Raw genomic sequence first — 27,160 nt, 5'->3', positions numbered from 1 at the left:
TGAACTCTTCAAAGGAAGAAAGCCAAACATTGCTCACTTTCACATTTTTGGATGCAAGTGCTTTGTTCTCAACAATGACAAAGACAATCTTGGTAAGTTTGATGAGAAATCCGACGAAGGTATATTTCTTGGTTATTCTCTTTCTAGTAAAGCATATAGAATTTATAATAAAAGAACTTTAACTATTGAAGAATCCATGCATGTATCTTTTGATGAGACTAACACCTCCAAAGAGGAAATAGTTGTTTGTGATGATGATGATCCTTTAGATTTACCCTCGGAAGAACCTTCAAATGATACAATTATGAAGGCACCGAAAGAACTTTCAAATGATACAATTGTGAAGGCACCGGAAGTTCACAAGAAAGTGTTCAACAAGAAAGTGTACAACAAGAATCAAACACCAATGATCTACCAAAAGAATGGAGAACTCATAGAGATCATCCTATTGATAAAGTTATTGGTGATATTAGTCAAGGAGTTGCAACAAGATTAAATCTCAAAGATGCTTGCTTACACATGGCTTTTGTTTCTCAAATTGAACCTTCCAAAGTTGATGAAGCCTTAGGAGACGATCAATGGATAAATGCAATGCAAGAAGAATTAAATCAATTCGAGAGAAATCAAGTTTGGGAACTTGTGCCTAGACCAAGTAATAAACACATCATAGGTACTCGATGGGTGTTTAAGAACAAACTTGATGAGAATGGTATAATTGTTCGAAACAAAGCAAGATTGGTGGCCCAAGGTTATAATCAAGAAGAAGGAATCGACTTTGAAGAAACATTTGCTCCGGTTGCAAGGTTAGAAGCTATTCGTCTTTTACTTGCTTATGCATGTTCATTAAATTTTCAGCTTTATCAAATGGACGTCAAGAGCGCATTCTTGAATGGCTACATCAATGAAGAAGTCTATGTCAAACAACCCCCCGGATTTGAAGACTTCAAGAATCCTTCACATGTCTTTAAGTTGAGAAAGGCTCTTTATGGATTAAAGCAAGCACCTAGAGCATGGTATGATAGACTTAGCAATTTTTTGTGTGAAAAGGGTTTCGAAAAGGGTAAGGTTGATAAAACTTTGTTCATTAAGAAAATCAAGAGTAACACTTTATTGGTTCAAGTCTATGTTGATGATATCATTTTTGGATCGACTAACAAAGAAATGTGTGAGGAATTCTCATTGATGATGCAAGGAGAATTCGAGATGTCTATGATGGGAAAGATGAACTACTTTCTTGGACTACAAATTAAGCAACTCAAAGATGGAATCTTTATCAATCAATCCAAATATTGTAAAGAACTATTGAAGAAGTTTGATATGGACAATTGTAAAGCAATGAATACTCCAATGGGCTCCGGTACATATGTTGATCAAGATGAATCCGGTACTCCAATTGATATTACCAAGTATCGAGGTATGATTGGTTCTTTATTGTATTTGACGGCAAGCCGTCCTGACATAATGTTTAGTGTTTGTCTTTGTGCTCGCTTCCAAGCAAATCCAAAGGAATCACATCTTATGGCGGTTAAAAGGATCATGAAGTATCTCAAAGGAACAACCAATGTTGGCTTATGGTATCCTAAAGGTAGTGTTTGCAATTTAATTGGTTATTCTGACGCGGATTATGCAGGATGTAAAACTGATCGTAAAAGCACAAGTGGCACTTGTCACATTCTTGGAAATGCATTAGTATCATGGGCTTGTAAAAAGCAAGCATGTGTTGCTCTTAGCACGGCCGAAGCAGAATACATAGCAGCGGGTAGTTGTTGTGCACAAATTCTTTGGCTTAAGCAACAACTTCGTGACTACGGACTTGATCTCGGATGCATTCCTCTTCGATGCGATAACACAAGTGCAATTAATATCACAAAAAATCCGGTCATGCACTCAAGAACCAAACACATAGACATTCGACATCATTTTCTCCGAGACCATGTTCTTCAAGGAGATGTCGAAGTAACTTTTGTTGACACACACAACCAACTAGCAGATATTTTTACAAAGCCGCTGGCCAAAGAACCGTTCTTCAAAATTCGAAGAGAACTCGGTATTTTGGATGAATATGATATATGACAAACTAAAAACAACTCATCCTCAAATCAAATTCATCATTTAAGGTGCATGCTATCCATTTCTTCTACTTTAAATAGTTCATTTTTTATTATTCCTTTCAATATTAGAAATATATCTAAATAATATTTGATTTATGTACCTTCCTTTAAATATTTTTTGATTTTTCACTCAGTGTAACCGGTTACGGTTATATACGTAACCGGTTACGGTTTCGTGTTTTGGCCTTTCAGCTTTTCTGTGTGTCTCTGTTTCGTATGCGTAACCGGTTACGCCCCTATACGTAACCGGTTACACTGTTCAGGTTTTTAATTCTTTATATTTTTAATGCTTTATTTATACTATATGTTTTGTGTTTATTTTGGTCAAATGATTCATTGTATCCACCTACCTCCATTCATTCTTCTTAAAATTCATTCTTATCTTTGACCACCCAATTAAATCCTTCCATTTACCAACAAAATCTCATTAAAAAATCACTATCATATATCTCCTATATATTACAAAACCCAAATAAGCACTTCCTCCAAAATCACTTATTTGGTACTAACACACCCAAATCCGAAAATACCATCCTTAAACCCTAACTTTTCAAAGCTTCATCAATGGCATCTTCCAAGCAATGTCATATCTTTATCAAATTCTGAATATTGTTCTTCCTCAGATTTGAAACTTAGGATTTTCTTATAGTTGTTTCCTATTCATCTTCGTCTAGCATCTTCAACTCCATCTCTGATTCATGTAATCTTCCAAATAAAGAAGCCAAATCCATGTACGACAAGTCCATTTCAGAAATCATAGTGACTTTTTGGTTTCCACATGCAGTGTAGGTCTATAAATATTTTTATAACTAAACCCTCATTTTTAAATATTTAACTAGAGTTCTCATATGATTTATAATGTGAGTGAATCGCTTTTTATATCTTGAATTTTTTCTTTAGTTTTCATTCCGAAGAGCTCATACTTATGTAAATTCCAGCCCATTTTCAGCAGGCACGCATTCTTTGTATTTGTTAACATACCATCATGTTGCATTCTCCAAACTAACATACGAATTCTTTCCATGCCATTAATCTTCCATATATTCTTCCAATTCTGCACGTCCGTTATCTCTTTAAATTGCACCAGATTCGTGTACATGCTTCTAACTGAATAATTATCATCATCCCTTCTTGAAGATGATTAGGGATACTTAAGTGCAGCTCCTCAACATTAAACCGTTCCTTAATCCAGTTATCCTTCCAAGCCCTAACAAACTTCAATCACCAATGTGCCATTTACAATAGTCATCCAATTTCTCCCAGTTTCGAACCATAATTTTCCAAAAACTTGAATCAGCATGCTTCGAAATTGGGAACCTGATATTCTCCCCTCGTCCATACTTCCCCCACAACACCTTACTCCATAACTCTCCATCTTTCCTATGTAAATTCCAGCCCATTTTCAGTAGGCACGCATTATTCATAACATCTAATCTTCTCAATCCAAGGTCACGTACCGTCCTCTTTATTTCTTGTAATAGCATCCCAACCAACCGCATGGTGTTTTCTACCATTCTCATTGTCTCCCCAGATAAAGATAAAACTACGAGAGAGCAATTTTAATATAAAATAAATTTGAAAAGATTGATATAAATTAAAACTAGAAAGTAGAATATCCAAATACACATTTAAATCCTTTCAAAATGATGCAGTAAGTGAAGACATGTGTGACAAAACTGGACTTGGTAGTTACAATTTGGAAACAAATTATAGACTTGGTAGTTGCAACATTTAATTATAAAAAAATAAAAAAATAAAAGTTTAATGTAAGGACATGCACGTGTATTATATGTATGTATACATACATATAGTATTGTTTATAAGCATTCAATAAAAGTCCACTCTTTTGCCATATTAATATAAATTTCATTTATAACACTTATAATATACTAACATTAGTAATATTTTATAGTTATTTGATGACATAATGTTATGTTAGCATTTCTTTGAGGTTGGATTATATGTGCTACACAAAACTAGACATTACTATATTCCCTCGCTGTCCACGAGTTCAATAACATGTTATGTTATGTTTGACTCATTTTACGATCTTGATCTTGCTATGAAACTTCTGTTACTTAACAACAAAATAAATTAGAAAATATATACTAAGGTAGTGAAGTGAAGGGTGAAACCACACAGCTCCTTCCTTCACTTTCTGTGTCTATAAATAACATTCTAAATCTTCACTTTTCTTTTAAGTTTCAACCAACAATCCTCTAAGCTAAAAAAGAAATATTTTTCGGATTCAAATTTTCAAAAAATGGATGTTCACCAGCAAAGCCTCGAATTTTCAGCCAAAACGAAAAACCAAAAGCATGATTCACAATCACAAACTTCACTCTACTTAGCAAACGCGGTTTTCTTTGGCCTCTTCTTCTCTTTCGCGTACTTTCTTCTTCACAGATGGCGTGAGAAGATTCGAACTTCTACTCCTCTACATGTACTCACAATCTCCGAGATGGTAGCTGTAGTTTCCCTCATCGCTTCATTTTTCTATCTCATGGCTTTCTTCAGCATTGCCTTCATTCTTCATCCCTTCGCCGCTTCCACTGCCGTTCAGTACGATGAAGAAGAAGATGAAGTAGAGATTGCTAAAACCACTGGTTCATGTCTCGCCGGAGTTGCACCGGAGTTACCTCCGCTACCACCAAAAACCACCGTAAAAAAAGTTGCACCAGAACCGGTTATGTCGCAGCTTTCGTCCGATGACGAGGAGGTTGTCCAGGCCGTGGTTTCAGGATCTATTCCGTCTTACTCACTTGAATCAAAACTTGGAGATTGCCGGCGTGCAGCGGCGATTCGTAACCAAGCGGTGGAGAGAGTTACCGGAAGGTCACTTGAAGGTTTGCCGATGGAAAATTTTGATTACGATTCTATATTAGGACAGTGTTGTGAGATGCCGATAGGATTTATTCAGATTCCGGTAGGAGTTGCCGGTCCTCTGTTGCTTGACGGGAAAGAGTTCACGGTTCCGATGGCAACAACCGAGGGTTGTTTAGTTGCAAGCACTAACAGAGGATGTAAAGCTATTTATGTTTCGGGTGGTGCTTCCGCGGTTGTCCTCCGTGATGGCATCACTAGAGCCCCCGTCGTTAGATTCAACTCCGCCAAAAGAGCTTCTCAGTTAAAGTTCTTTTTAGAAGATCCTCAAAATTTTGATTCTCTGGCTCACACTTTCAACAAGTAATTTTCTATTTTCTAACTTTTCCAATGATATATTTTTATTCATTTGGGTAACTGATTCTGTTTTTGATATTCACTCAGGTCAAGTAGGTTTGCAAGATTACAGAATATAAAAGCTACTATAGCAGGAAAGAATTTATACACACGGTTTACTTGTTCAACTGGTGATGCAATGGGGATGAACATGGTATCAAAAGGTGTACAAAACGTACTTGATTTTCTTCAAAGTGATTTTCCAGATATGGATGTGATTGGTATATCTGGTAAATATTACATCACACATAAACAACTTTTTTTGATTGGATTATAATATTCTGTTTTTTCTAAAATTGTGATGTTTTGGTTATGATAGGAAATTTTTGCTCAGACAAGAAAGCGGCTGCAGTGAATTGGATTGAAGGGAGAGGAAAATCTGTGGTGTGTGAGGCTGTAATTAAGGAAGAGGTGGTGAAGAAAGTGTTGAAGACTAGTGTTGAGTCTTTGGTTGAGCTTAACATGCTAAAGAATCTTACTGGTTCAGCCATGGCTGGTGCTCTTGGTGGCTTCAATGCACATGCTAGTAATATTGTTTCAGCTATTTACTTGGCAACAGGTCAAGATCCAGCTCAGAATGTTGAGAGTTCTCATTGTATAACCATGATGGAAGCTGTGAATGATGGGAAAGACCTTCATGTCTCTGTCACTATGCCTTCCATTGAGGTATATATAATTACTTGTTAATGATTTGGCTGTTACAATATTAATTATAGATTACAATACTAATGATTTGGCTGTTACAATATTAATTATAGATTACAATACTAAGACTGTTTACTTTGATGATGCAGGTGGGAACAGTTGGAGGAGGCACACAGCTTGCATCACAATCAGCTTGTTTGAACTTACTTGGTGTGAAGGGTGCTAGTAAAGATTCACCTGGAGCTAATTCAAGGCAACTGGCAACAATAGTAGCTGCTTCAGTTCTTGCCGGAGAGCTTTCACTCATGTCCGCAATTGCAGCGGGTCAGCTTGTTAAGAGTCACATGAAATACAACCGATCTAGTAAAGATGTCACCAAAATTGCTTCATGACAATACCAGCACAACTGTGATATCAATCAAGTATATATATTAATTAAAGCAAAAGAAATTTCATTGTAGGAGTACACATTATTTTTACCTCAATAACAGCAAAAATTATGAGACTTTATTCTCGCCAATAGATGCTAGTTTTTGGATCATATGAGCCACCAAAATTTTCCAACTTCTTCATGAAATCATCATATGCTTCAAGAGTATGGTTGCGTTGAGTTCTTAAATACTGTAGTGTAGTTACTTAATTTCTTTCTTTTCTCCCGTCCATGCTAATTCTTTTGGAGGATCTAGAGTTATAAACAATTCAATTCATTTTATGCTTAAATTTATAAATCAAACATTTTTGAGAATTGTGGCCTGAATTTTGTCAATCTAAATTATTGAAAGATAGAACATAATCTTGGGTATTCAACATTTCAACAACGTCCAAAGTTTAAGGATTTTTTGTCTCAAACGATATAACTTGCAGAAATGTAAAGGAAGGGCAATGAAGAGTAATTTTTAAAGTAAATTGTAATAAAAGGTAAATTTTGGAAATGTAAAATAAATAGTAAATTGGAATCTTAATATGGTGTTTCTACATGACTCTTTTCTCAATTCAGCAGATACTTTGAGTATTCAACGAATGAACACACGGAAATTTTAACACTAAGACCCCTCTGTATGTACTAAGTCAAAAAAACGGCCATCAACGGTCTTTCTCCTAGAAAGCGACATGTTTTTCCCGACAAGTCTTCTATTTACTCTAAGATTACACGTGTCTCCTCTTTGAAACTAGATAAGGATGGAATACATTTATCTCTTATTCAAATTCAAAACTCTTCGTCTAACGCAATTTGCTATTCGTCGAATTGTAACTTGAACTTAGAAAATATTTCTAAGTCTTATTCAGCATTTTTCTTTCGTACAAGGACGACTTCGACTGGAACTTTCCAACAAACTTTTCTGTCGAAAACTTAGAACATCTTCAAATATATTTCCTTTTTTATCTCATCATATCAAATTGAGCTCGGCGTCGATACTCCCAGTTAACAACTACTCCATTGAAGAAATTTCTCAACTACTGAACATTGAACAAATCAATGTGAAAGATAAACAAGAGAAGAAAACTTGAGAGCTACTGTGAGAAATTCTCACAAAGACAAATATTCATTTCAAAGAAATATATCGAACACAAAGAGTTGTTGCACATTATTTGATTTTTCCCCCTTAAAAAAAAAGTTTTGGATTATCCCCTATAATTTTAAAATTTTTAAAACTCAAAATATTTTTTCCCTAAGAGGAAAAATTACCCCCTGTAAAATATATTTTTTTGATTTACTCCCTAGTTTTTACACGCTTAGGGGGTGCCCGAAAATTATAACGGGGTAATTCAAAAAAAAAAATTAAGAGGGAAAAATCAAAATTCGCCTATATGGTAGAGGTGAATGACTATTAACCCTTAATAATATAAGAGGTTATGTAGGTGGTGAGTGGATTGAAAGATAGGAGGTTCTATAGGTGATGAGAGGATTGCAAGATACTTTACTTTGAGAGGTGGTTCAATCGGTGTTGAGAGTATTATAAGATATTCAATAATGCTATTTGTACACCAAAGTGTACACCTACACCGTATGTACGGACGGTACTGTTCATGTACGGACAGTACTATTCACCGTCCGTACATGAACAGTGCAATATTATATTAATTTTTTTTTTTTTACATTTTTTTTAAATATTTTTTTTTTATGTTTTTTAAAAAAATATTTGACAATACCTGCGGATTTATTTTCGGATTTACCTACGGATTTGATAATACCTGCGGATTTACCTACGAATTTGACAATACCTGCGGATTTACTTGCGAATTTACCTACAAATTTAGGTAAATCCGCAGGTAATTTCAAATGCAGGTAAATCCGGAAGTAAATCTACAGGTATTGTCAAATATTTTTTTTAAAAATATAAAAAAATATTTTCTTAAAAAATAATATTTTAAAAAATAAATAAATAACGTAAAAAAAATATTAATATAATATTGCACTGTTCATGTACGGACGATGAATAGTACCATCCGTACATGAACAATGTCGTCCGTACATACACCAATACGGTGTAGGTGTACACTTTAGTGTACAGTGTACACATAGCATTGCTGTAAGATATTTTACTTTGAGAGGTGGTTCATTGTACCGCTCCCAACCCTCCTAAAAAATTTGAGTACTCTATTTCAAATGGTAACTTAATTGCTCAGTTGGATGCTCCAACCAACTACAACAATGATATCTATAATTAGAATTGTGCCACCTATGAAGATTTTAGTTTTAAAATAGCTTAGAATCTTATCTGTGGTTTGGATAATGATACCATCAATACCCATTTTTGGTTTGATCAGGTTTGTCACGGGAAATCCTAAAGTCATATTCGTGTAATTCTCTAAAAAGTGACTCATGGATTTTTGTTTACTAATGGATTTATGATTTGAGATTGCCAAAGTGTGGAAAATCAATTCATCATTGAAAACATCATGTCTGATTTTTTTAGCAACACGGATAGACCGACGTTATTTGATGTGTTTTATTTTGGACTCTTTAGAACTTTAGAAGGAGTGTAATAATCTCTTTTCTTTTGGAAAACTGAGTTTGGTGACACCATTATAAAATTTTGTAAATTTTACTTTCATGTAGGGATGGAAACTTAAAAGTCACAGCATTATCTTAAATACTAAACTTATAAATGAGAGATTCTTATCAATTATTAATGATGTCACAACATATAGGATATATATATGCAAAATTTATCCACGATAAAATTTTGTAAAACGAATACGGAGATAAATATTTTTTCATTAAAATAAAATGGATTTAGATGTAGGGTCTTCTCTATTATACTCACCACAAATACAGTTGATGTTCATCGTAGGGTCTGGTAAAATGACCTTGACCACTTGATAAGTGTTAGATTTTCCTTAGAAACGTCGACACTTATCAGCTTATTTTACAATTAAATATTCAAAGTCCCCCGATTTATCTATGAAAAGTAAAGAAACACGTGTTTGGACTATCTCTTATATGCATTTATCAAAAGTAGCTGAAAAGAACGGGAAAACCACGAATAAGCACAAAGAGAATAGGCAAAAGCAAAACCCTTAAGGATCAAGGCTCGCCATGCCCCATCTACAAGCGTGTTGGGTGAAGTGTAGGGCTAGGTGGCAACACCTGGTGCAAGTACTTCAAGGTAAACAAAGGCGTCAAGGTTGTCAGAATCGAATTTTTACCTTGACTCGTTTTACCTAGGTAAAATCGAAACGTAAAATCATAGAGTTTACCTCATATTAAAATTATATTAAATTTATATATACGACATATGTATACTTGTATAATATTATAAATGCACTAATTATTCAAAATGTTAACTTAATTATAAAGTAAAAAATACTATATAATCATAATAAAGTGTAATCTTCACAAACTTGTATCAAACTGCATAAATTATCCACCAAATCGTTTCGGATTTCAGGAGTAAATTCCAACGATTTTACATGATTTTACACGATTTTACCGATTTCAGGACGATTTAAATCACGTAAAATCGTTCTGAAATACGATTTTACCTAAAAAGGTTTTTACCTGCGATTTAACACGAAATGCTGATCTAGAAACGTGAAATCTATAGAGTTTAGGTTTTAAATCGAGATTTTGACAACCTTGAAAGGTGTTGGTCAAAGGGGTGGTGCACTGGGCAAACAAAGGTGTTGGTCAAAGGGGTGGTGCACTGGGCAAACAAAGGCATCAAAGGACACGTATAATACATGTAAGTGTTGCTTGCTATAGAAGATAGAATGCTGGATAGGATGTTAAAGTATGGTAGGCGTGCTGAGTGGAAGGACGGTACATCCAGTGCTAGGCTCATAATTTTTCCTATTAATAGAAGTTTTCAATTCAGTACAAATGTCGTTTCGATTGATTGTAATAATACATAATTGAAGTAAGTTCACTCTCATATAAAATAACAGGATAAGAAAGGAAGTATGAAGGTGGAAGTGCTGCTCAGGGGACAGGGCAGGTCCTGTTTCCAAAGTCGACGTCTCTGGAAAGACTAGTTGTTAGGCTAACCATGTGTAAGCGTAGCTAAAATTTCTATTGCTAGGGTTAGATTTAGTCATTATATTTAGGTCATGCAGTTTTATGTAAATCTACTCATGCTGTAATATTGGTGACTCTTTAATCTTAAAGCTTGTTTTAGCTTTGCAACCTAAAATCCGTTTTCATGGTGTGACATGAAATCAAAAGGTGCTTGACATTATTAGATCCAAGATAACCATTTATTGAGTGATAATACTAGACATAAGTATAGGCTCAATATCCACATATATTATAACAGAATCAGTGTGGAGTCTCTCTTCTTTGCGACTGTTGGGACTTAATGATTTGTGTTGGTTAATAGTAACATATATCATTCAATTGGGTAATACAATGATTTCATGGCATGAAGAACCAAAGGAGATATGAATGAGGGTAACATATGGTAGTATTACACACTGAGTAGAGGAGCATATTACTGACCTATGGACATGCATGATAGATACGTAATAATGAAATCTACCCCAAACAAGCATTCACACTGTTAACACTAACATCTCCAAATTTACTTTCTATTATTTATTTTCTGTCATTTACATTTTCGCATCATAACAGACACAAAGTCCTTTTATCTCTTAAGATGATAAACCACGGCTACCATATATTTAAAATCACTAGTCTTTGTGGATACGATAATTATAAAGCTTACCTTACCTGTAAGCAACCAACACCACTCACCTTTTTTTAAACAATTATTGGTTAACCATGTCACCGTCTCCCAATGGTATCCAAGGGTTACATGTAATAATGGTGATTAAGAAACCTTAGAGAAAATGCAGGATTGCATGGAGGAGTTGTGTCACCATGACCAAATGTGAATCTATGTGCTTGCAGTTATTATCAAAGTGATCCAAAGTGGTGAAGTTTGTTTATAGCAAAGCTGAAATCAATTGTTTAGTTTTGATGATGACAATATCTGATATCAAATGATCTCTAGTGAGGTCCTTATCTCTTAAAGATAGCTCAAGCGGCTGAATATGCTTAAGTTTTTATCAACCTATCCTTTTGAAGATGCTCTTGAAGATTAATTCATCTCTTTGAAGTCAACAGTGATGTCCAACAGAATTCAAGTGAAGACTTATGTTTCAAGGTTCTTTAGTGTTTTGGCCTCTCAGCTCTTTGATGATGGCAATCAACTTGAAGATATCTCAAGCCTCGTTAAGCTAGAAGATTCAAATTTATTATGTAATACTAAAGTCAAATACTCAAAGATAATGATTCCAAGACTTAAAGCTTTAGAGTTGTGAAAGAGAGACTGTGAATCTCTCTTTGAAGCGTGGGAGCGATATAAGGAGTTGATGAGAGCTTGCCTGTATCGTGGGTTAGAGAAGTGGCTAATAATTCATACACTCTACAATGGTCTACTTTATATCACGCCAATGATCATTGATGTCGCTTTTGAAGGGGCTCTAATGAATAAACCTTTTAATGAAGCTTATGACCTTATCAAAAACATGGCTCAAAGCCACCACTAGTGGGGGAGGGACCATGCACCCGTAAAGAAAAATGGAGCTGAGAGGAGCAATATAAGAAATTAGCAGCTTCGGTCATATGAATGCTAAAGTGGATGCCTTGAATCGAAAGCTATACAACCCGAGGAATAACCCAGCGGCTACCGTAGCAGTAGTGACTCCCAGTTGCGAAATCTGTGGAGCCCCAAAGCACATTACTACCGAGTGTCAACTATTAGCTGAAACAACACTAAACAAGGGAAATTTCGCGCAAGGTAACTCCTACTCCAACACATATAACCCTGGATATAGAAATCATTCCAATTTCTCCTACAAGAGCAACAATCCTACGTTTGTACCCAGTCTTCTACTTTTTACTCCACCCAATTTTCAAGGACAAAAAGGATCCCCCACTTCTCCCAAGAAGTCAAACCTTGAACTGATGATGGAGAACTTTATCATGACCCAAAGCCAACCAAACAAGGAGTTCTTGAATTAGAACATTCATACCAACGTGATGATAAAGCAGCTAGCGAATAAAGTTGGCACTATGACCACTCACAACAAGATGTTGAAAACACATATTTCTCAAGTGACTCAATAGCAAGCGACTGTCGTTGCCCCTACTGGAATATTTCCAGGTCAACTCCACCGAACACAAAGGGACATGCTAACGTTACATGTAACACCCTGAACTCCAAACTTTTTATTTAATGAAAATTACGAAATAATTTTCTCAAAAACAGTGACATATTTTCTCAACACAAAACATCTATTCAACTTAATTGTCTCATAATTTTAAAAAAAATTCATTCAAATAGCGTGTTGACATTTATGAGTTGGAGAGAAGCTATTTTAGCTAGGAAGAATAAGTTGGGAAATTTGTGTTTGTTCCATTTATGACTTGGAGCCAAATGTTGCCAACTAGGCTTAACCATTGAAGAGTGGAAGACGTTGTGAAGATGATTGATAACTAAAATTCTAAGCTAGTAAGAGAGGTTATATGGTATGGTGTGTATGTGAGGGATTAAAATTTTTTATTTTTTTTAGTTGTGAGGGATTAAATGTTGATAAGAAAAAAGAATGAGCTAGATGATAAATGTGGGCTAGATGATAAATAAGTGGTTATCCATATAGATTTGCTTCTTATTTTGTGTATTTTTAGTTTTTCAACGTCTTGTGGTATTTGTTGGTTTTCCCGTCTTAGTACGGTGTTTGTTGATTTTCCCGTCTCAGTACGGTGTTTGTTGGTTCATATTGACACATTCACTTCAAATCGTTGCAGATCTGAGGAAGACTTGGGCGTCAATGTTGCAGATCCAGAATATTCTGGTGACTTTTATTTTGTCATATTTGTAGGCACTTTCATGTTGCCGTTGTATGCTATTATCCTAGGTGCTGCAAGATTGTTTGTAGGTTCACCTTTTTCAGTTTTTAGCGATATTGAATTTGTAATGATCGATGTATTTTTCAATTTGAATGAATGCATATCTTTTTAGTAAAAAAATCAAGAAATTAATATGGTGACACACAAAATAGAATAACGTGGCTGTAACTGTATGTGTAAGATGTTGTTTTTGTACTATGGACATTAATTTATACTACTCAACATTATTGTAGACAAAAATTTACTTTTTAAATTAGTTAAATAACTGAAGTATTTGGTTTATATATTGACTTAAATATATCAGTTATTTAATATATATTAATTTCTCAATAAATTTAAGAATTCAATTCTTATTTATAATAGTAATCAAAGAACATAACATATTAGGCTGCACAGAGGATATCCAATTTATATAAAAAAAACTCTGTAAATAATATTATACTAATAATCATTGAAATAAATAGAATTTAAACAATAGAGACATTTCAATATGAAACCCGGGTTTATAATTAGGGACGACAAACATTAAATTGATACCTTACAGGCAGAGTTGATCGTAATCTTAAGATGAGTTCTAATATGATTAATGCCTTGATATTTTGGTACGACACTAGGGATAGTAATTGCAAACAATTTGATGCTCAAGTTAGTAATTATTACAGACGAACATGATTGCTTAGGCCTTTTTCTCAGGTAGGATGAGTACTCCCCCAAGCCTTTGCTGATAAAGTCACGTAATGGAATCAGTCTAGTGTCTCATTGGGCTTGAAGACTTTGATCATGATTTATATTTTGTGTCTCTGATTTCATTGACATCCTATCATCTTTAAGAATAAGTCCTCAACCAAGATATAATTTTTCCCTTCCCCGTATCAAGGAATAGTCCTTGATTCGAGGCGGATGTAGTGTCATTATCCATCAACTTTAATGGCTCGTAGAGAAGTGTGTGTATTCAAAACATCTATTCAACTTAATTGTTTCATAATTCAAAACAACTTGGAGTTTGTTATATGATTCAACTAATAGCGTGTTGACATTTGTTTTAATTTGGTTTACTCATTCAAATGCAATCAGATGCGTGTTTTTAAAAGAAGTCCACCATATTCCACTGAATCTGAGCCATCTGATGTCTCACCTGGATTAATGAACTCAAATTTGATGGCTACAACATTTTCTGATTTATTTCTTTTTCTTTATTTCATTTTTATTTTGATTTTTTATATAAAATTGATTTTAATTTAGATTTTCACTCAAAAATTCACAAAAATATTTTACACTGTGTTATTTTTTTTCCAGATTTTTTTTATATTTTATTTGATTTTTCTCTTAGCTTATTTGTTTTTAATTGGTTTTAAAATAGTTTTATACATTTTTTAATTTCTCCAGAAATTTCTAAAAATATTTTGAACCATTTCTGATTTTTCTATTATTTTTCTTGCACTTTATTTGATGTCTTGAATATACTTTGGTATTTTCCCTTTTATTTTCAATTAAAAATCAACTTAAAAATCATTTTCCATTGCATTTTATTTGTTATTATTGCATTTATTATTGTGTTGACTTCTGATGCCTTGAGTCATGGCTTCTTTGACCATAAGTCTCATCAATATAATTGGACTTTGGGTGTTAATAAGGTTGAATGAACCTTCATCAATTCAAAGCTACCATTAAATGATTAATTGAAATCATTTTTGGTACTTTCTGTTGGTGATAGGTTTGTCACCTTAATCCACCAAGAGAGGTGATTGATCTTGATAATGACTTGATCAATGTTGTGATTTAATTTGGTTTCTCTCTCCATCTTCATCTCTTTCTTCTTCTTTTTTTTTTGGTCAATGGGATGATTAAGGATTCATCTTGTTCATGAAGTTTAGATTGATGGTTTATGAACTTTCATTATTTCAAATATACCTCCATTGATTATTGGATCATTTGAGTTACTTTAGATTGGTGATAAGTTTGTCCTAAGTTATCATGAAGAATAATTGATGTAATGGACCAATCTCTTTGCCTTGTGCTTGATCCTTCATTTGTTTTTACTTGTGCTACTTGTTTTAGGAGAATGATCTCTATCATTTCTCTAACAAGTATGATACATAAATTGTTATTGATTGGCCTCATAGATGCTACTTCTACATAAATATATCTACGATTGCTTAACATAGCGCTAAATTGTCCTGAAATAATTGATTAATCATCAATAGTAACACTAACATCATTATTGTGCTAACTTTACTTTAACGCACTTTAAATTCTTGCCATTTTAATTCTTGATCTTTACTTTATGCAATTTATCTTTGAGCATTACATTTCATATTATTGCTTATGTTTATGTTTATGCTTCTTTTTCCTTTGTCCGCTTGGGAATTTTATTTTGCTTTTAAGACATTAATAAAGGAAAAACCCTAAAAAAAAAACTTGACTCCTTAATCCTGGACTAATGGTTACTATCCCTTGCTTTGGATGTGGAATTTTGACCTTTAGAACTTGGTTACTTTTTACCTAAGCAATGGAATTCATTTGCAACCTTGGAGGTCATTCAGATGCATTGGTGTTCTTAAATTTTATCTGATACCATAATTCATCCAAAACACTTGGGATTTCATCTGATACATGTTGTTCTATCTGATACTTGGAGATTCATTTGATGTTTGGATTTCATCTGAAACTTTGATTGTTCATCTAATGCTTTGAGTCTATCTGATACAATTGGTATTTCATCTGCTTATGGTTTGGTTTCATCTGATGCTTTCACTTGTGGCTTAATCCAAAAGAAAGGGAATGCTCATTTTAACTTATTGTCAAATTCTTGCTTCTTGTGTGGTTAGATCTTTCTTTGCTTATATTTTACTTTATGCCTTAGGATAGCCTCTTCATCTCCTCTCTTTCTTAAATTTTCAAAATCTTCTCCCTTTTTCAAAAATCTTCTTGTTTTCAAATTTTAAACCTTTCAAAATAAACCTTGACTTTGTCAAGTGATCATCATGTTTTCTTTGCGGTGCCTTTGTACATGTTTTCTTTTAAAAACCCTTTTCTCAAAAGATTAAATTTTAGTCTTATTTTAGAAGTGATTGTAAATCTTCTTAATTCCACAAACATGGCAAAGTGATTGACATTTTCCACTTATATGTTGAGATATGCTTGTTGATGAAATCTAAGCTATAAATTCTCCATATTAAAGATAATGCAAATGTTCACTTTCCCATTATTGTAGAGAGTGTTTTGCGTTTTCCACTCAAATAAAACAACATATCTCTTCATTAAAATCAATCAACAAACTTCCGTTGTTTTTTTAAGCGGAACTACTAATGCTCTGACTTCCCTATTGCATAGAAGAGGTATGTAGGCACAAGATGCAACGTCTTGCCGAGCATCATAAAAATCACTTCTTTTCTCATCCCCATAATATTTTTGCAAACAACCAGTTTTAGCCTTAACACAGATTTTCAAAAGGTTCATTTGGAGTACCAAAGATGTGAGGGGTGCTAACACCTTTCCCTTGTTTAATCAACCACCGTACCCTTATCTCTTTGTTTTATTAGTTTTGTTTTTAAATTTTCTATGGGTTTTATTCGTTCTTTTCTCATTTCTTTGGAAACAATAAAGATCGATGCTGACTCTTGTTTATTTGCGAGTTAAGTTAATCAATAACTTAATCTCAATTTTCCCACCGCGACACCTGTTATAGTGTAATTTGAGTAATATGGCTTTTTAAAATTTGGGGTTGTTAATATGTGGTAATTCAATAAGACTTTATTAATAGAATCAAGTACTTAACATGATTCACAAGAGAATTTTTGGCTGGAGAAATCAAAGTTTATTTAAATGAGGTCATCTTCTTGTTGGGTCATCATTGAGGGGGAAACATTCACATCGGGTCAAACACTCACCTAAAGATCAAAGACTCACCCAAACAAATAAGAGAGACACCACATAATCACCCAAAATCTTAAGGTGATAGGTGTATGGGTCATCTCATTTATGAAGTGCTCAACCTCCAATTTTCTAAGCAATGTGAGACTTAGAACTCACACTTGTTTCTCCGCAAACCTCACTTTATTCTCCACAATCTTCCAGTTAAGTATGAGTTCATCCACTATACTCCCCCTCAATCGGAAACTCTTTCATCCACATGCTTGTACTGCCGTTAAGAGACACTCATATCTTGTCATGAGCACTTCAACGGGACACGCCGACTGACCATCGTGTCAGATCGGGCGCTGATACCACTGTTGGGTCATCATTGAGGGGGAAGCATTCACATTGGTTCAAACACTCACCTAAAGATCAAAGACTCTCCCTAATGAATGAGAGAGACACCACATAATCACCCAAAACCTTAAGGTGATAGGTGTATGGGTCCTCTCATTTATAAAGTGATCAACCTACATTTTTCTAAACAGTGTGAGACTTAGAACTAACACTTGTTTCTCCACAAACCTCACTTTATTCTCAACATTTTTTATCCCAAATCATGTCATGCCTGCACTTCTAGTTTATTTCCTTCCCTCTTTCGGGCCCTTCAAGTACCATTTCTAAAATTGAACCTCTTTGTATATATTTTGTTTGTGTGTATATGGGCATGGGATATGGATGGTGACGAAATATTCATTTGGTCAAATGGGATAAGATTTATTGTGGGCAAGATCAAAGTAGATTGTTTAATAAGACTTTTCAAGATAAATGACAGTGTCATATTAATAGGTATGTTTTATAATTTAAGCTTTTGTCTGTAAATATGTATTTGGGGGAGGGGGGATGATAGTGGAGTAGTATTTATATGATTAGTTATTAATATTATTATTGGACTCTTGTTGTATTTGGACTTTTAATAGTTGTTGGACTTTTAGATTTATTATCCATTAAGAGTATTATATAATGTAGTCTCATTGAGACATTTAGAATGAATCAAAGAAATCAAATTTATCTTTTATCTCCATTTTTTTAACTTATTTTTAATGTCTTTATCTTTTATTGTTGAAACCCTAATTCTATATTCTTGGTAGGAATTTCTTCCTATCAGGGATATATTCTCTAATTTATGAGGGAATATTTGTCGAGTGGATAAGGGTTATTGTGGAGGGAGGAGTAATTGGTTATTGTATAAGTTGTTTAAAATAATAGGAGACGACAAAGATTTTTTTTTTCTTTTAATTAGATATGTGTCTAGAATCGGGGGATTGATTAGTAGGTATGGTAGACTTTACGGGTTAGGGGTTGATAAATTTCTATTGTAGAAAATATGTTAAATCTGTTAGAAAATGGTGGCATAGGACAATGAAGATAGAAACAAAGGTTGTTTTAGTGGAAAAAGAAGTTGGTAAATGAATGTGTTCATTTTTATCTAACATTTATTTGAAGGATAATAAGAAAGATTCTAAGAGCTAGAATTTGCTAACCAATAATGAGTATTCAATCAAAGAAGCATGTAAGGTCTTGTCAATGAATTTCAAAGGAGAATTGAGCAGTTTATTTTTTACAAACTTTTACAACATTTTACTTTGTCATTCTAAGTACTTATCATATGTGTAATACTTGTCTCATGGCTTGTTTAAAAACTTTGAATCTTAATTCAGCCATAGTAATTTTACTAGGTAATTTTTATATTTAACCTTATCTTTACTCTATTTCACTTTGCATACCAGATCTCGAGTTGTGATTGTTCGATTGAAACTTGTTACATGTTTTATAAATCTAAGAAATAAAATTAAAAAAAAATTATTATAGTCCAACATTGACAGCTTAGTCTTGTAATTGGTCAATTATCACCTAATGATCCTCACTCTTATTAAAAATTCAAAATCCTAATTTGTATTACAAATAGGAGTCTTAGTTAACCTCCAAAACCATCTTTTTCTTGACCATTTTCATAATATACTGTTACTTCAACCTTTGTTATGGAAGCTTAAAATCCATAGAGCAATAAACTATTTATGGAATTATGTTTACAGTTCTTGAGGTTGGAACTCTATTTCTATTTTATTTGTTATGAATTAAAAAAAAAAAAATCTTTCAACATTTTATTATAGTTTATGATATTGGAACTAATAAGGATGTGTTTGGGAGTTTGGAGGGGAGGGGAGGGGAAGACTTCCAAAAATGAAATTTTAAAAAAATGTAAGAAAATATTTTACATTTTTGAAAAAATGATTTTGTTTAGAATGATAAAAGAGTCATTATCATTACTAAATTTTTAATTTTCAGAATACTATAACAACCTAAAAGATATTTGGAAAATTTATGTAAGTCCTTCAAAACCCTCCAAAACCCTCCTACCCAAAATCTTTTTATCATTTTCACCCAATTCTTCTTATTTTTCAAAGTCCCCCCCTCCCTTCCCCTTCAAACTCCCAAACATAGCCTAAGTGTATAATTTACTTGTTTATCACCATTGATTTTACACATTTATTCACTTATTTGTGCACCAAGTAACACATAAAATAATCTTGATTTATGCATAAAATAGATATTGTCTTATAATTTTAAAGTATCCTAATTTTTAATCATTTGGATATAATAAGTGTGATGAAAATAAAATCGAGAAGAAAGGATCAAAATCCTAACAATATAGAGCAATTGAACCAAAGCTCAAATGCTAAAGTCTGACTAAATTTGTTGGGCGAACACCCTTCAATTAACCGTTTATAAAAGAAAAAATAAAATTGTTTGAATTTAACTCATTATGTGAAAAGAAATAGACTAAAAATTATAATTAAATATGAAATTAAAAAGAAAATTTATAATTTAGATGAAAAACTAATATCTTATAAAAAAATTAAATATGATAATTGTAAATATATCATTTTTTAACTTTAGTTCTTGAAATTTCTTAAATATTTTTCTAATATGACTTTGATCTTTGTTAGAATCTATAAATTTGTTTTGGCTTAAATACACTTTTGGTCCTCGTGTTTTAAACAAAATGGTCTTGTCTTTTTCAAATCCGCGAAACTGCATTTGTTTTGCTTTTACAAAAAATCACATTTTAAAATTCATTTTCATTATTTGCAAAAAAATCTGAAATAATCTTAAAAACATAAATAACCTTAATCCCTAATTTATTTCAGAATCTATTGATTCCAATCTCTTGTTTCCATTTCATACTCGTCTTCTTTGGTTTCCATCTTCATCTTCAGAAGCGTTATTATGCAGAAACGTGATTTTCCATGAATTTATAACCATAATTCCTAATTTTCATTATTTGCACAGTTAGAGAAAAATAGTTTTGCACAGTTAGAGAAAAACACATCAAAGCTAATTGGAGAACTCGATCGGATATCCAAATCCATGGTCAAATATAGTATCTAACCCTTCAAATACGATATTTCTTGCTACGATTCCTCTTCTTCTAAGAGCATCTTCAATGGTGGTATTTTCTTTTGAATTCTCCACCTAGACATGCCACATCATAGTACCATTGCATTGCAATGCAACTATGAAAAAATTGTGATACCCAATCAAATTAGTTTATGAGGTAAAGTTGTGGGCCCAATAATAACTTTTTAGAATTATACAATTAAAATAAAAATTATAAAAATTATTTTAAGATGATGTGGCTAGTGGGACCCATAAAGAAACCAAAAATGGGTTACACCATTGGAGATGCTCTAACATTCTTATTCATGTTCACTATCTAAACCCTAATTTGGATGAAACCAATTGCTGAGAAACAATTAGAAGAAATCCTTTTGAAAAAAATAAACAGAGGTAACAAATTTCTTTCGATTTGATGAACCCATAAACTAGTTTTTGGAGCTATAAAACGCTCAAGGAAGCTTAGAAGTATCGTAAATTAAATGTGAGAAATCTAAAAACTACACAAAGTTGATGATTTGAAACAAAACCCTTAAGCTAGAATTTTACATATTTATGCATATTTTTTAATTTGAAAGATTTAGATTTTGTGGATTTAGTGAAGAAGATGAAGAAGATAGTCAAAGCTCATAAAAACATCTTTTAAAAATAAAAATGAATTTTAAAATGTGATTTTCTATGTAAATAAGACCACATATGCTTTTCTTGACACGTCAACGATTTTGAAGGAGAAAATAAAATACTAGGACTAAAAGTATATTTAAACCATTTATTTTTTATACTTGTTTTTTAATAGGTATAATATGTATATAATATTTGAACGGGTCCCTCAAACATTTATATTAGATGGAAAATTAAATATTTTATATATTCTAGAAAACAATTTCAATATAAATCAACTTTAGAAAGATTAAAATCATAAAAAAATAATAGAGATTAAAACATATTTAAATCCTTTCAAAATGATGCAATAATTGATCACACGTCTGACAAAACTGGACTTAGTAGTTACATTTTGAAATAGATACAAAGAGTTGTACAATTTGGAAACAAATGGAATAGTAGTTAGTTACAATATTTAATTATGAAATAGAAAATATTAAAACATAGTGTACTCGATCATTTAAAACGTTGGTCGTTAAGAGGACGTGTCCAATTAATTTGAAGAAAGAAAATAAAAGTTCAATATAACAGCATGCACGTGTATGTATGTAGTATACTTTAACACTATAGATTCAACAATAGTCGACTATTTTACTATGTTACTCCTCCGTTTCACAATAGTCGTAGATCTTCATGTTCGTTAAGAAAATGATTAATTATCCTCCGTTTCATAATGGACTTGGATCCTCTCCTTCATTTTTCTCTCCTTCCCTCTCCATCCTCTCTATCTCTTAATCTCACTCTCACTCATCATTAAAAAATAAAATATAATCAAGATAGAGAATGAAATTAAGAGAGGGATAGAGAGGATGGAGAGGGAAGGAGAGAAAAATGAAGGAGAGGATTCAAAGTGGTTTCATAATAGTCGTAGATTTTTATGTTTTTTAAAAAGAATGATTAATTATGTTAATTTTAATGATAAAATTAGTTTTATTTACTAAAATAATCTTATTAATAATAGACAGTAGAGTACTTAAATGAATTAAAATACAATAAATAAAAATAAGTTAGTGGGAAAAAATAATAAATATTAAATTGGTATTTTAAATGGACAAATAATTTGAGACAAATAAAAATAGGTAAGAGGATACCTATTGTGAGACGGAGAGAGTAATATATTTTAAAGTTGTGCAGACACTAAAATAATATTTAGTATTTAATTCTTTTATAAAAAAATATGATTTAATAGTTTATATTAATAATTAAGAAAGTCTTTTTAACACTTTCACTCATTCAATCATATTTGTTAGAGGTTTCTCAAATACAAGTATAACAAAATTTTAAATAAAAAGTCATAAATTCGTTTAATCAAGAAACTTATTTAAACTAAAGGCTAATACAAATCTCCTTATTATCCATTAAACTTAGACGGGTTATCCATTTCAACACTAATATTTTGTTTTGAAAATATATATGTTTTAAATGAAAGAAAAATAAGAATAATTTTATAAAATGATCTATGATAAAATAGACTTATTTATCATTATCATAACTATAAAAAAATAACTTATAAATAATACACATGATATCAATTACATAGTAAAATTAAAAACTAATAAATATAAGCAAAAACAAAAGCAAAATATAATTTTATAATTGTGAATATTATGATACGTTAGAATTTAGTTAAATATATATCTTTTATTTTTATATTAATTTGTTTTATCAAAAGAGTTTACTACCATTTTTTTATGGTGGGATAGATGGAGTAAGATAATGGTATGGTGAGTGAGATGAAAAAAAAATAAAAGAAAGGAAAATGGATTTAAAAAAAATTATTTACCCAATTCAAAAAGTTGTATCCAACTCAAAAAGTTGAGTAAAATTTGTATCCAACTCAAAAAGTTGGGTAAAAGTTATATCCAACTCAAAAAGTTGGATAAGATTATCTTTAATGTAAAATGTCTTGAAAACAACATATAAATATATTATTTAATAAATAATTAAAGGGGACAAGTTCTCTACCCATCACAAAAAGTTAGGTAGTGGAAATTCTACCGATCACATTACATCATTTAGTTTTATCTTATTTAATTAATTATTAAATAGCATACTTTTTGGTTGTTTCCAAGACATTTTATAACTTTACCCAACTTTTTGAGTTTGGTAGATAAGAATTCACCATAATTAAATGGTGAATTCTTATCTACCCAACTCAAAAAGTTGGGTAAAGTTACCTCCTATGTAAAATACCTCGAAAACAACAATCAATTGTAATATTTAATAAATAATTAATTGTGTTAAAATTAGATGTCATCATATCATTGGTAGAATGTAAACTACCCAACTTTTTGTGATGGGTAGAGAAGTTGTCCCCTAATTAAATATAGAAAAATTAAATGTTATTATGTGATTGAGTGAAGGTATACTACTAATCTTTTTTATGATTTTTATGATGGGTATAGAAATTGTCCCCTTAAAAAAAATAAACGCCGGACGAGTGTTCAATGGTTTTTCATATCCCTCATTCACTTTTTCTTTGTCTATATAAAACCTTCTAAGCCCTCACTTTTTCTTTCAAGTTTCAACCAACAATCCTCTGAACTAAAAGTAAATATTTTCCTATCTCCTTTCTTTCCTCAAAATTTCTAAAAAAAAAACCTCACTTAATCGGAGAGAAATGGATGCTCACCACCGAAGTGTGAATGCCGTGGAATGTTCGAAAACGAAAAAGGAAAAGCATGATTCACAATCACAACCCTCACTCTACTTAACCAACGCTGTTTTCTTCGGCCTCTTCTTTTCTGTTGCGTACTTTCTTCTTCACAGGTGGCGTGAGAAAATCCGAACATCTGCTCCTCTACATGTACTCACAATCTCCGAGATGATAGCTGTAGTTTCCCTCATCGCTTCAATTTTCTATCTTATGGCTTTCTTCAGTATTAGCTTCATCCTTCATCCCTTTGCGGTCTCTCGTGCCGTTCAGTATGATGAAGAAGATGAAACAGAGATTGATGGAACCACCGGTTCATGCCTCGCTGGAGTTACACCGAAGCTACCTCCCCTACCACCGAAAGCCCCCGTCAGAAAAGTTGCTCCAGAGCCATTGACGGTGCAGCTTTCATCCGATGACGAGGAGGTTGTCCAGGCGGTAGTTTCAGGATCAATTCCGTCTTACTCACTTGAATCCAAACTCGGAGATTGCCGGCGTGCGGCGGCTATTCGTAACCAAGTTGTGGAAAGAGTTACTGGAAGGTCACTTGAAGGTTTACCAATCGAAAATTTTGATTACGATTCTATATTAGGACAGTGTTGTGAGATGCCGATAGGATTTATTCAGATTCCGGTAGGAGTTGCCGGTCCTTTGTTGCTAGACGGAAAAGAGTTTACTGTTCCGATGGCAACCACGGAAGGCTGTTTGGTTGCAAGTACTAACAGAGGCTGTAAAGCTATTTATGTTTCCGGTGGTGCTTCCGCCGTTGTCCTCCGTGATGGCATGACTAGAGCCCCTGTTGTTAGATTCAACTCTGCCAAAAGAGCTTCTCAGTTAAAGTTCTTTTTAGAAGATCCTCTAAATTTTGATTCCCTCGCGCACACTTTCAACAAGTAATTTTCTACTTTCTATTTTTAGTTAATTTCTTTTAATTTTATTCAAATATTCATAAATTTTTATTGATTTGGGTGATTGGTTTTATTTTGGATTATTCAGGTCAAGTAGATTTGCGAGATTACAGAATATAAAAGCTACTATAGCAGGAAAGAATTTATACATTAGATTTACGTGTTCAACTGGTGATGCAATGGGGATGAACATGGTATCAAAAGGAGTACAAAACGTGCTTGATTTTCTTCAAAGTGATTTTCCTGATATGGATGTGATTGGAATATCAGGTAAATATTACACCACGCAAACAACTTTGTTTATTTATTTGATTATCCTAATTTTATTTATAATTCGGTCAAACTTGTTACTAAAATTGTGATGTAATGTGTTTTGGCTATGTTAGGCAATTTTTGTTCAGACAAGAAAGCAGCTGCAGTGAATTGGATTGAAGGGAGAGGAAAATCTGTGGTGTGTGAGGCTGTAATTAAGGAAGAGGTGGTGAAGAAAGTGTTGAAGACTAGTGTTGAGTCTTTGGTTGAGCTTAACATGCTAAAGAATCTTACTGGTTCAGCCATGGCAGGTGCTCTTGGTGGCTTCAATGCACATGCTAGTAATATTGTTTCAGCTATTTACTTGGCTACAGGTCAAGATCCTGCTCAGAATGTTGAAAGTTCTCATTGCATAACCATGATGGAAGCTGTGAATGATGGGAAGGACCTTCATGTTTCTGTCACTATGCCTTCCATTGAGGTATAACTAGTTTTAGTTTTAACTATTTTGGTTGTTACATTAGTTATGTTTAATTTTCATGAATATATGTTATAGTACCAATTTTGTAGAGTTTTCAAAGCGGTTGCCACTGACTAGTGGCCTAACTAGAAAAGGGTTAGGATTGGTCCATTGTTTCATTGGACCATGAATTTGGCGGTCCATCAAGGGGCTAGGGCTAAGCTTGAATTTATAACAAATTGTTTGACCATATTTCTTTACTTAAGACATTCAAAATACACTAAAGGCATATGTGTTTTTCCCTCTCTAAAGTCATACAATTTTTCCCTATATGGTCCTAAACCTATCTAGGAAGATGATATAGTCAAAAACTTGTCTGTGTATCTGTCTGCAAGACAATTTGAGAAGTTATTCCAGGTAGTTCATCTCTCAATAATGTTGCATAAACTCCTAACTCCCTCGGGAATGAGTAGCACAAGTAAATTACCATTAGTACATGTTAAATTTTGTAATCCATTTAAAGAGGCTTAAAAAATCATATAATTCAATAATTCATAGTAGTAAGACTCTTTCTTTATTTTGATGCAGGTGGGAACAGTTGGAGGAGGCACACAGCTTGCATCACAATCAGCTTGTTTGAATTTACTTGGTGTGAAGGGTGCTAGTAAAGATTCACCCGGAGCTAATTCAAGGCAACTGGCAACAATAGTAGCTGCTTCAGTCCTTGCCGGAGAGCTTTCACTCATGTCCGCAATTGCAGCCGGTCAGCTTGTAAAGAGCCACATGAAATACAACAGATCTAGTAAAGATGTCACCAAAATTGCTTCATGAGCTGCCACATGACAATTCCTGCATAACTGTGATATAAATAAACTTGCATGTTATCATCAAGAATAATAATGAATGAAAGGGAAATTTCAATATAGGAGTATAAATTATTTTTAAGAGGGCATTAATGGGTGGTGGTAGTTGGGACATAACCTGCAGACCAGACTCCATTAATTTATGGTTCATGTGAAGGAGTCATATCTTTCTGAAGTTGTACAGAAGGAATTAACTAAGATTTGTGTGATTCCTCTTTCTTTTCTTTTTTTGAAACTAAAGGAAAGTAATATTGTTTGTAGTGTGTCTCAAGGCTCATCATCATAAAAATAGTGTCTTAGTCTTTCTCTTTAACTTGTATTCCTAATTGTGTTGTAATCTTCATTACTTATCATCTAAAATCAAATATTTAGTAGATGTAACTCACTTATTATTTTTATATGTGGTTGTAAGGTTACTTTATACACAAAAAATAAATAAATGTTGATACTTATCATTAAATTATTTGTTTTTATTTCATATTTGTTATATTATTTTATAGCCTTTTTAATAAAAAATACTTGAAGATATCATTGATAAAGTATTTGTATTTATTGAATATTAAGAACATCTGGTAAATAGAAAGCAATTTTTTTAATTATAAAAAGAGTTTAGTGGATATGCACCGACAGTGTAAAAAAGTTTTACACTATTATTCAACTAGAATATAACGTTATGTCATGTCATACAATTTTTTTAAAATTTTCGGTTAGACTTGTC

General features: G+C 32.7%; 2 protein-coding genes across 2 annotated transcripts; both read left to right on the top strand.

Moving 5' to 3' along the window:
- Positions 1-4,283: 4,283 nt before the first annotated feature.
- On the top strand, positions 4,284-6,712 carry LOC131651939 (3-hydroxy-3-methylglutaryl-coenzyme A reductase 1-like). The gene is made up of 4 exons (XM_058921668.1): positions 4,284-5,297; positions 5,379-5,560; positions 5,650-5,996; positions 6,125-6,712. The coding sequence occupies exons 1-4, from the start codon at positions 4,375-4,377 to the stop codon at positions 6,365-6,367; spliced, it is 1,695 nt and encodes a 564-aa protein (XP_058777651.1). The 5' UTR covers positions 4,284-4,374; the 3' UTR covers positions 6,368-6,712.
- Positions 6,713-23,786: 17,074 nt separating this feature from the next.
- Positions 23,787-26,902, top strand: LOC131651938 (3-hydroxy-3-methylglutaryl-coenzyme A reductase 1-like). Its single transcript, XM_058921667.1, has 4 exons — positions 23,787-24,852; positions 24,956-25,137; positions 25,254-25,600; positions 26,168-26,902. Exons 1-4 carry the CDS (start codon positions 23,927-23,929, stop codon positions 26,408-26,410), a joined length of 1,698 nt encoding a protein of 565 aa, XP_058777650.1. The 5' UTR covers positions 23,787-23,926; the 3' UTR covers positions 26,411-26,902.
- The last annotated feature ends 258 nt before the right edge of the window (positions 26,903-27,160 follow it).

The sequence above is a fragment of the Vicia villosa genome, linkage group LG2, assembly GCF_029867415.1.
Source record: "Vicia villosa cultivar HV-30 ecotype Madison, WI linkage group LG2, Vvil1.0, whole genome shotgun sequence".
In the NCBI taxonomy this organism is placed as follows: domain Eukaryota; kingdom Viridiplantae; phylum Streptophyta; class Magnoliopsida; order Fabales; family Fabaceae; genus Vicia; species Vicia villosa.
Note: the sequence above shows the minus strand (reverse complement) of the source record. Positions and strands in the feature narration are given on the sequence as shown.

Coding starts and splice junctions, on each gene's coding strand:
- LOC131651939 (XM_058921668.1), top strand. CDS start 4,375: ATGGATGTTCACCAGCAAAGCCTCGAATTTTCAGCCAAAACGAAAAAC. Junction 5,561..5,649: donor GGATGTGATTGGTATATCTG/GTAAATATTACA, acceptor TGGTTATGATAG/GAAATTTTTGCTCAGACAAG. Junction 5,997..6,124: donor TCACTATGCCTTCCATTGAG/GTATATATAATT, acceptor TTGATGATGCAG/GTGGGAACAGTTGGAGGAGG.
- LOC131651938 (XM_058921667.1), top strand. CDS start 23,927: ATGGATGCTCACCACCGAAGTGTGAATGCCGTGGAATGTTCGAAAACG. Junction 25,138..25,253: donor GGATGTGATTGGAATATCAG/GTAAATATTACA, acceptor TGGCTATGTTAG/GCAATTTTTGTTCAGACAAG. Junction 25,601..26,167: donor TCACTATGCCTTCCATTGAG/GTATAACTAGTT, acceptor ATTTTGATGCAG/GTGGGAACAGTTGGAGGAGG.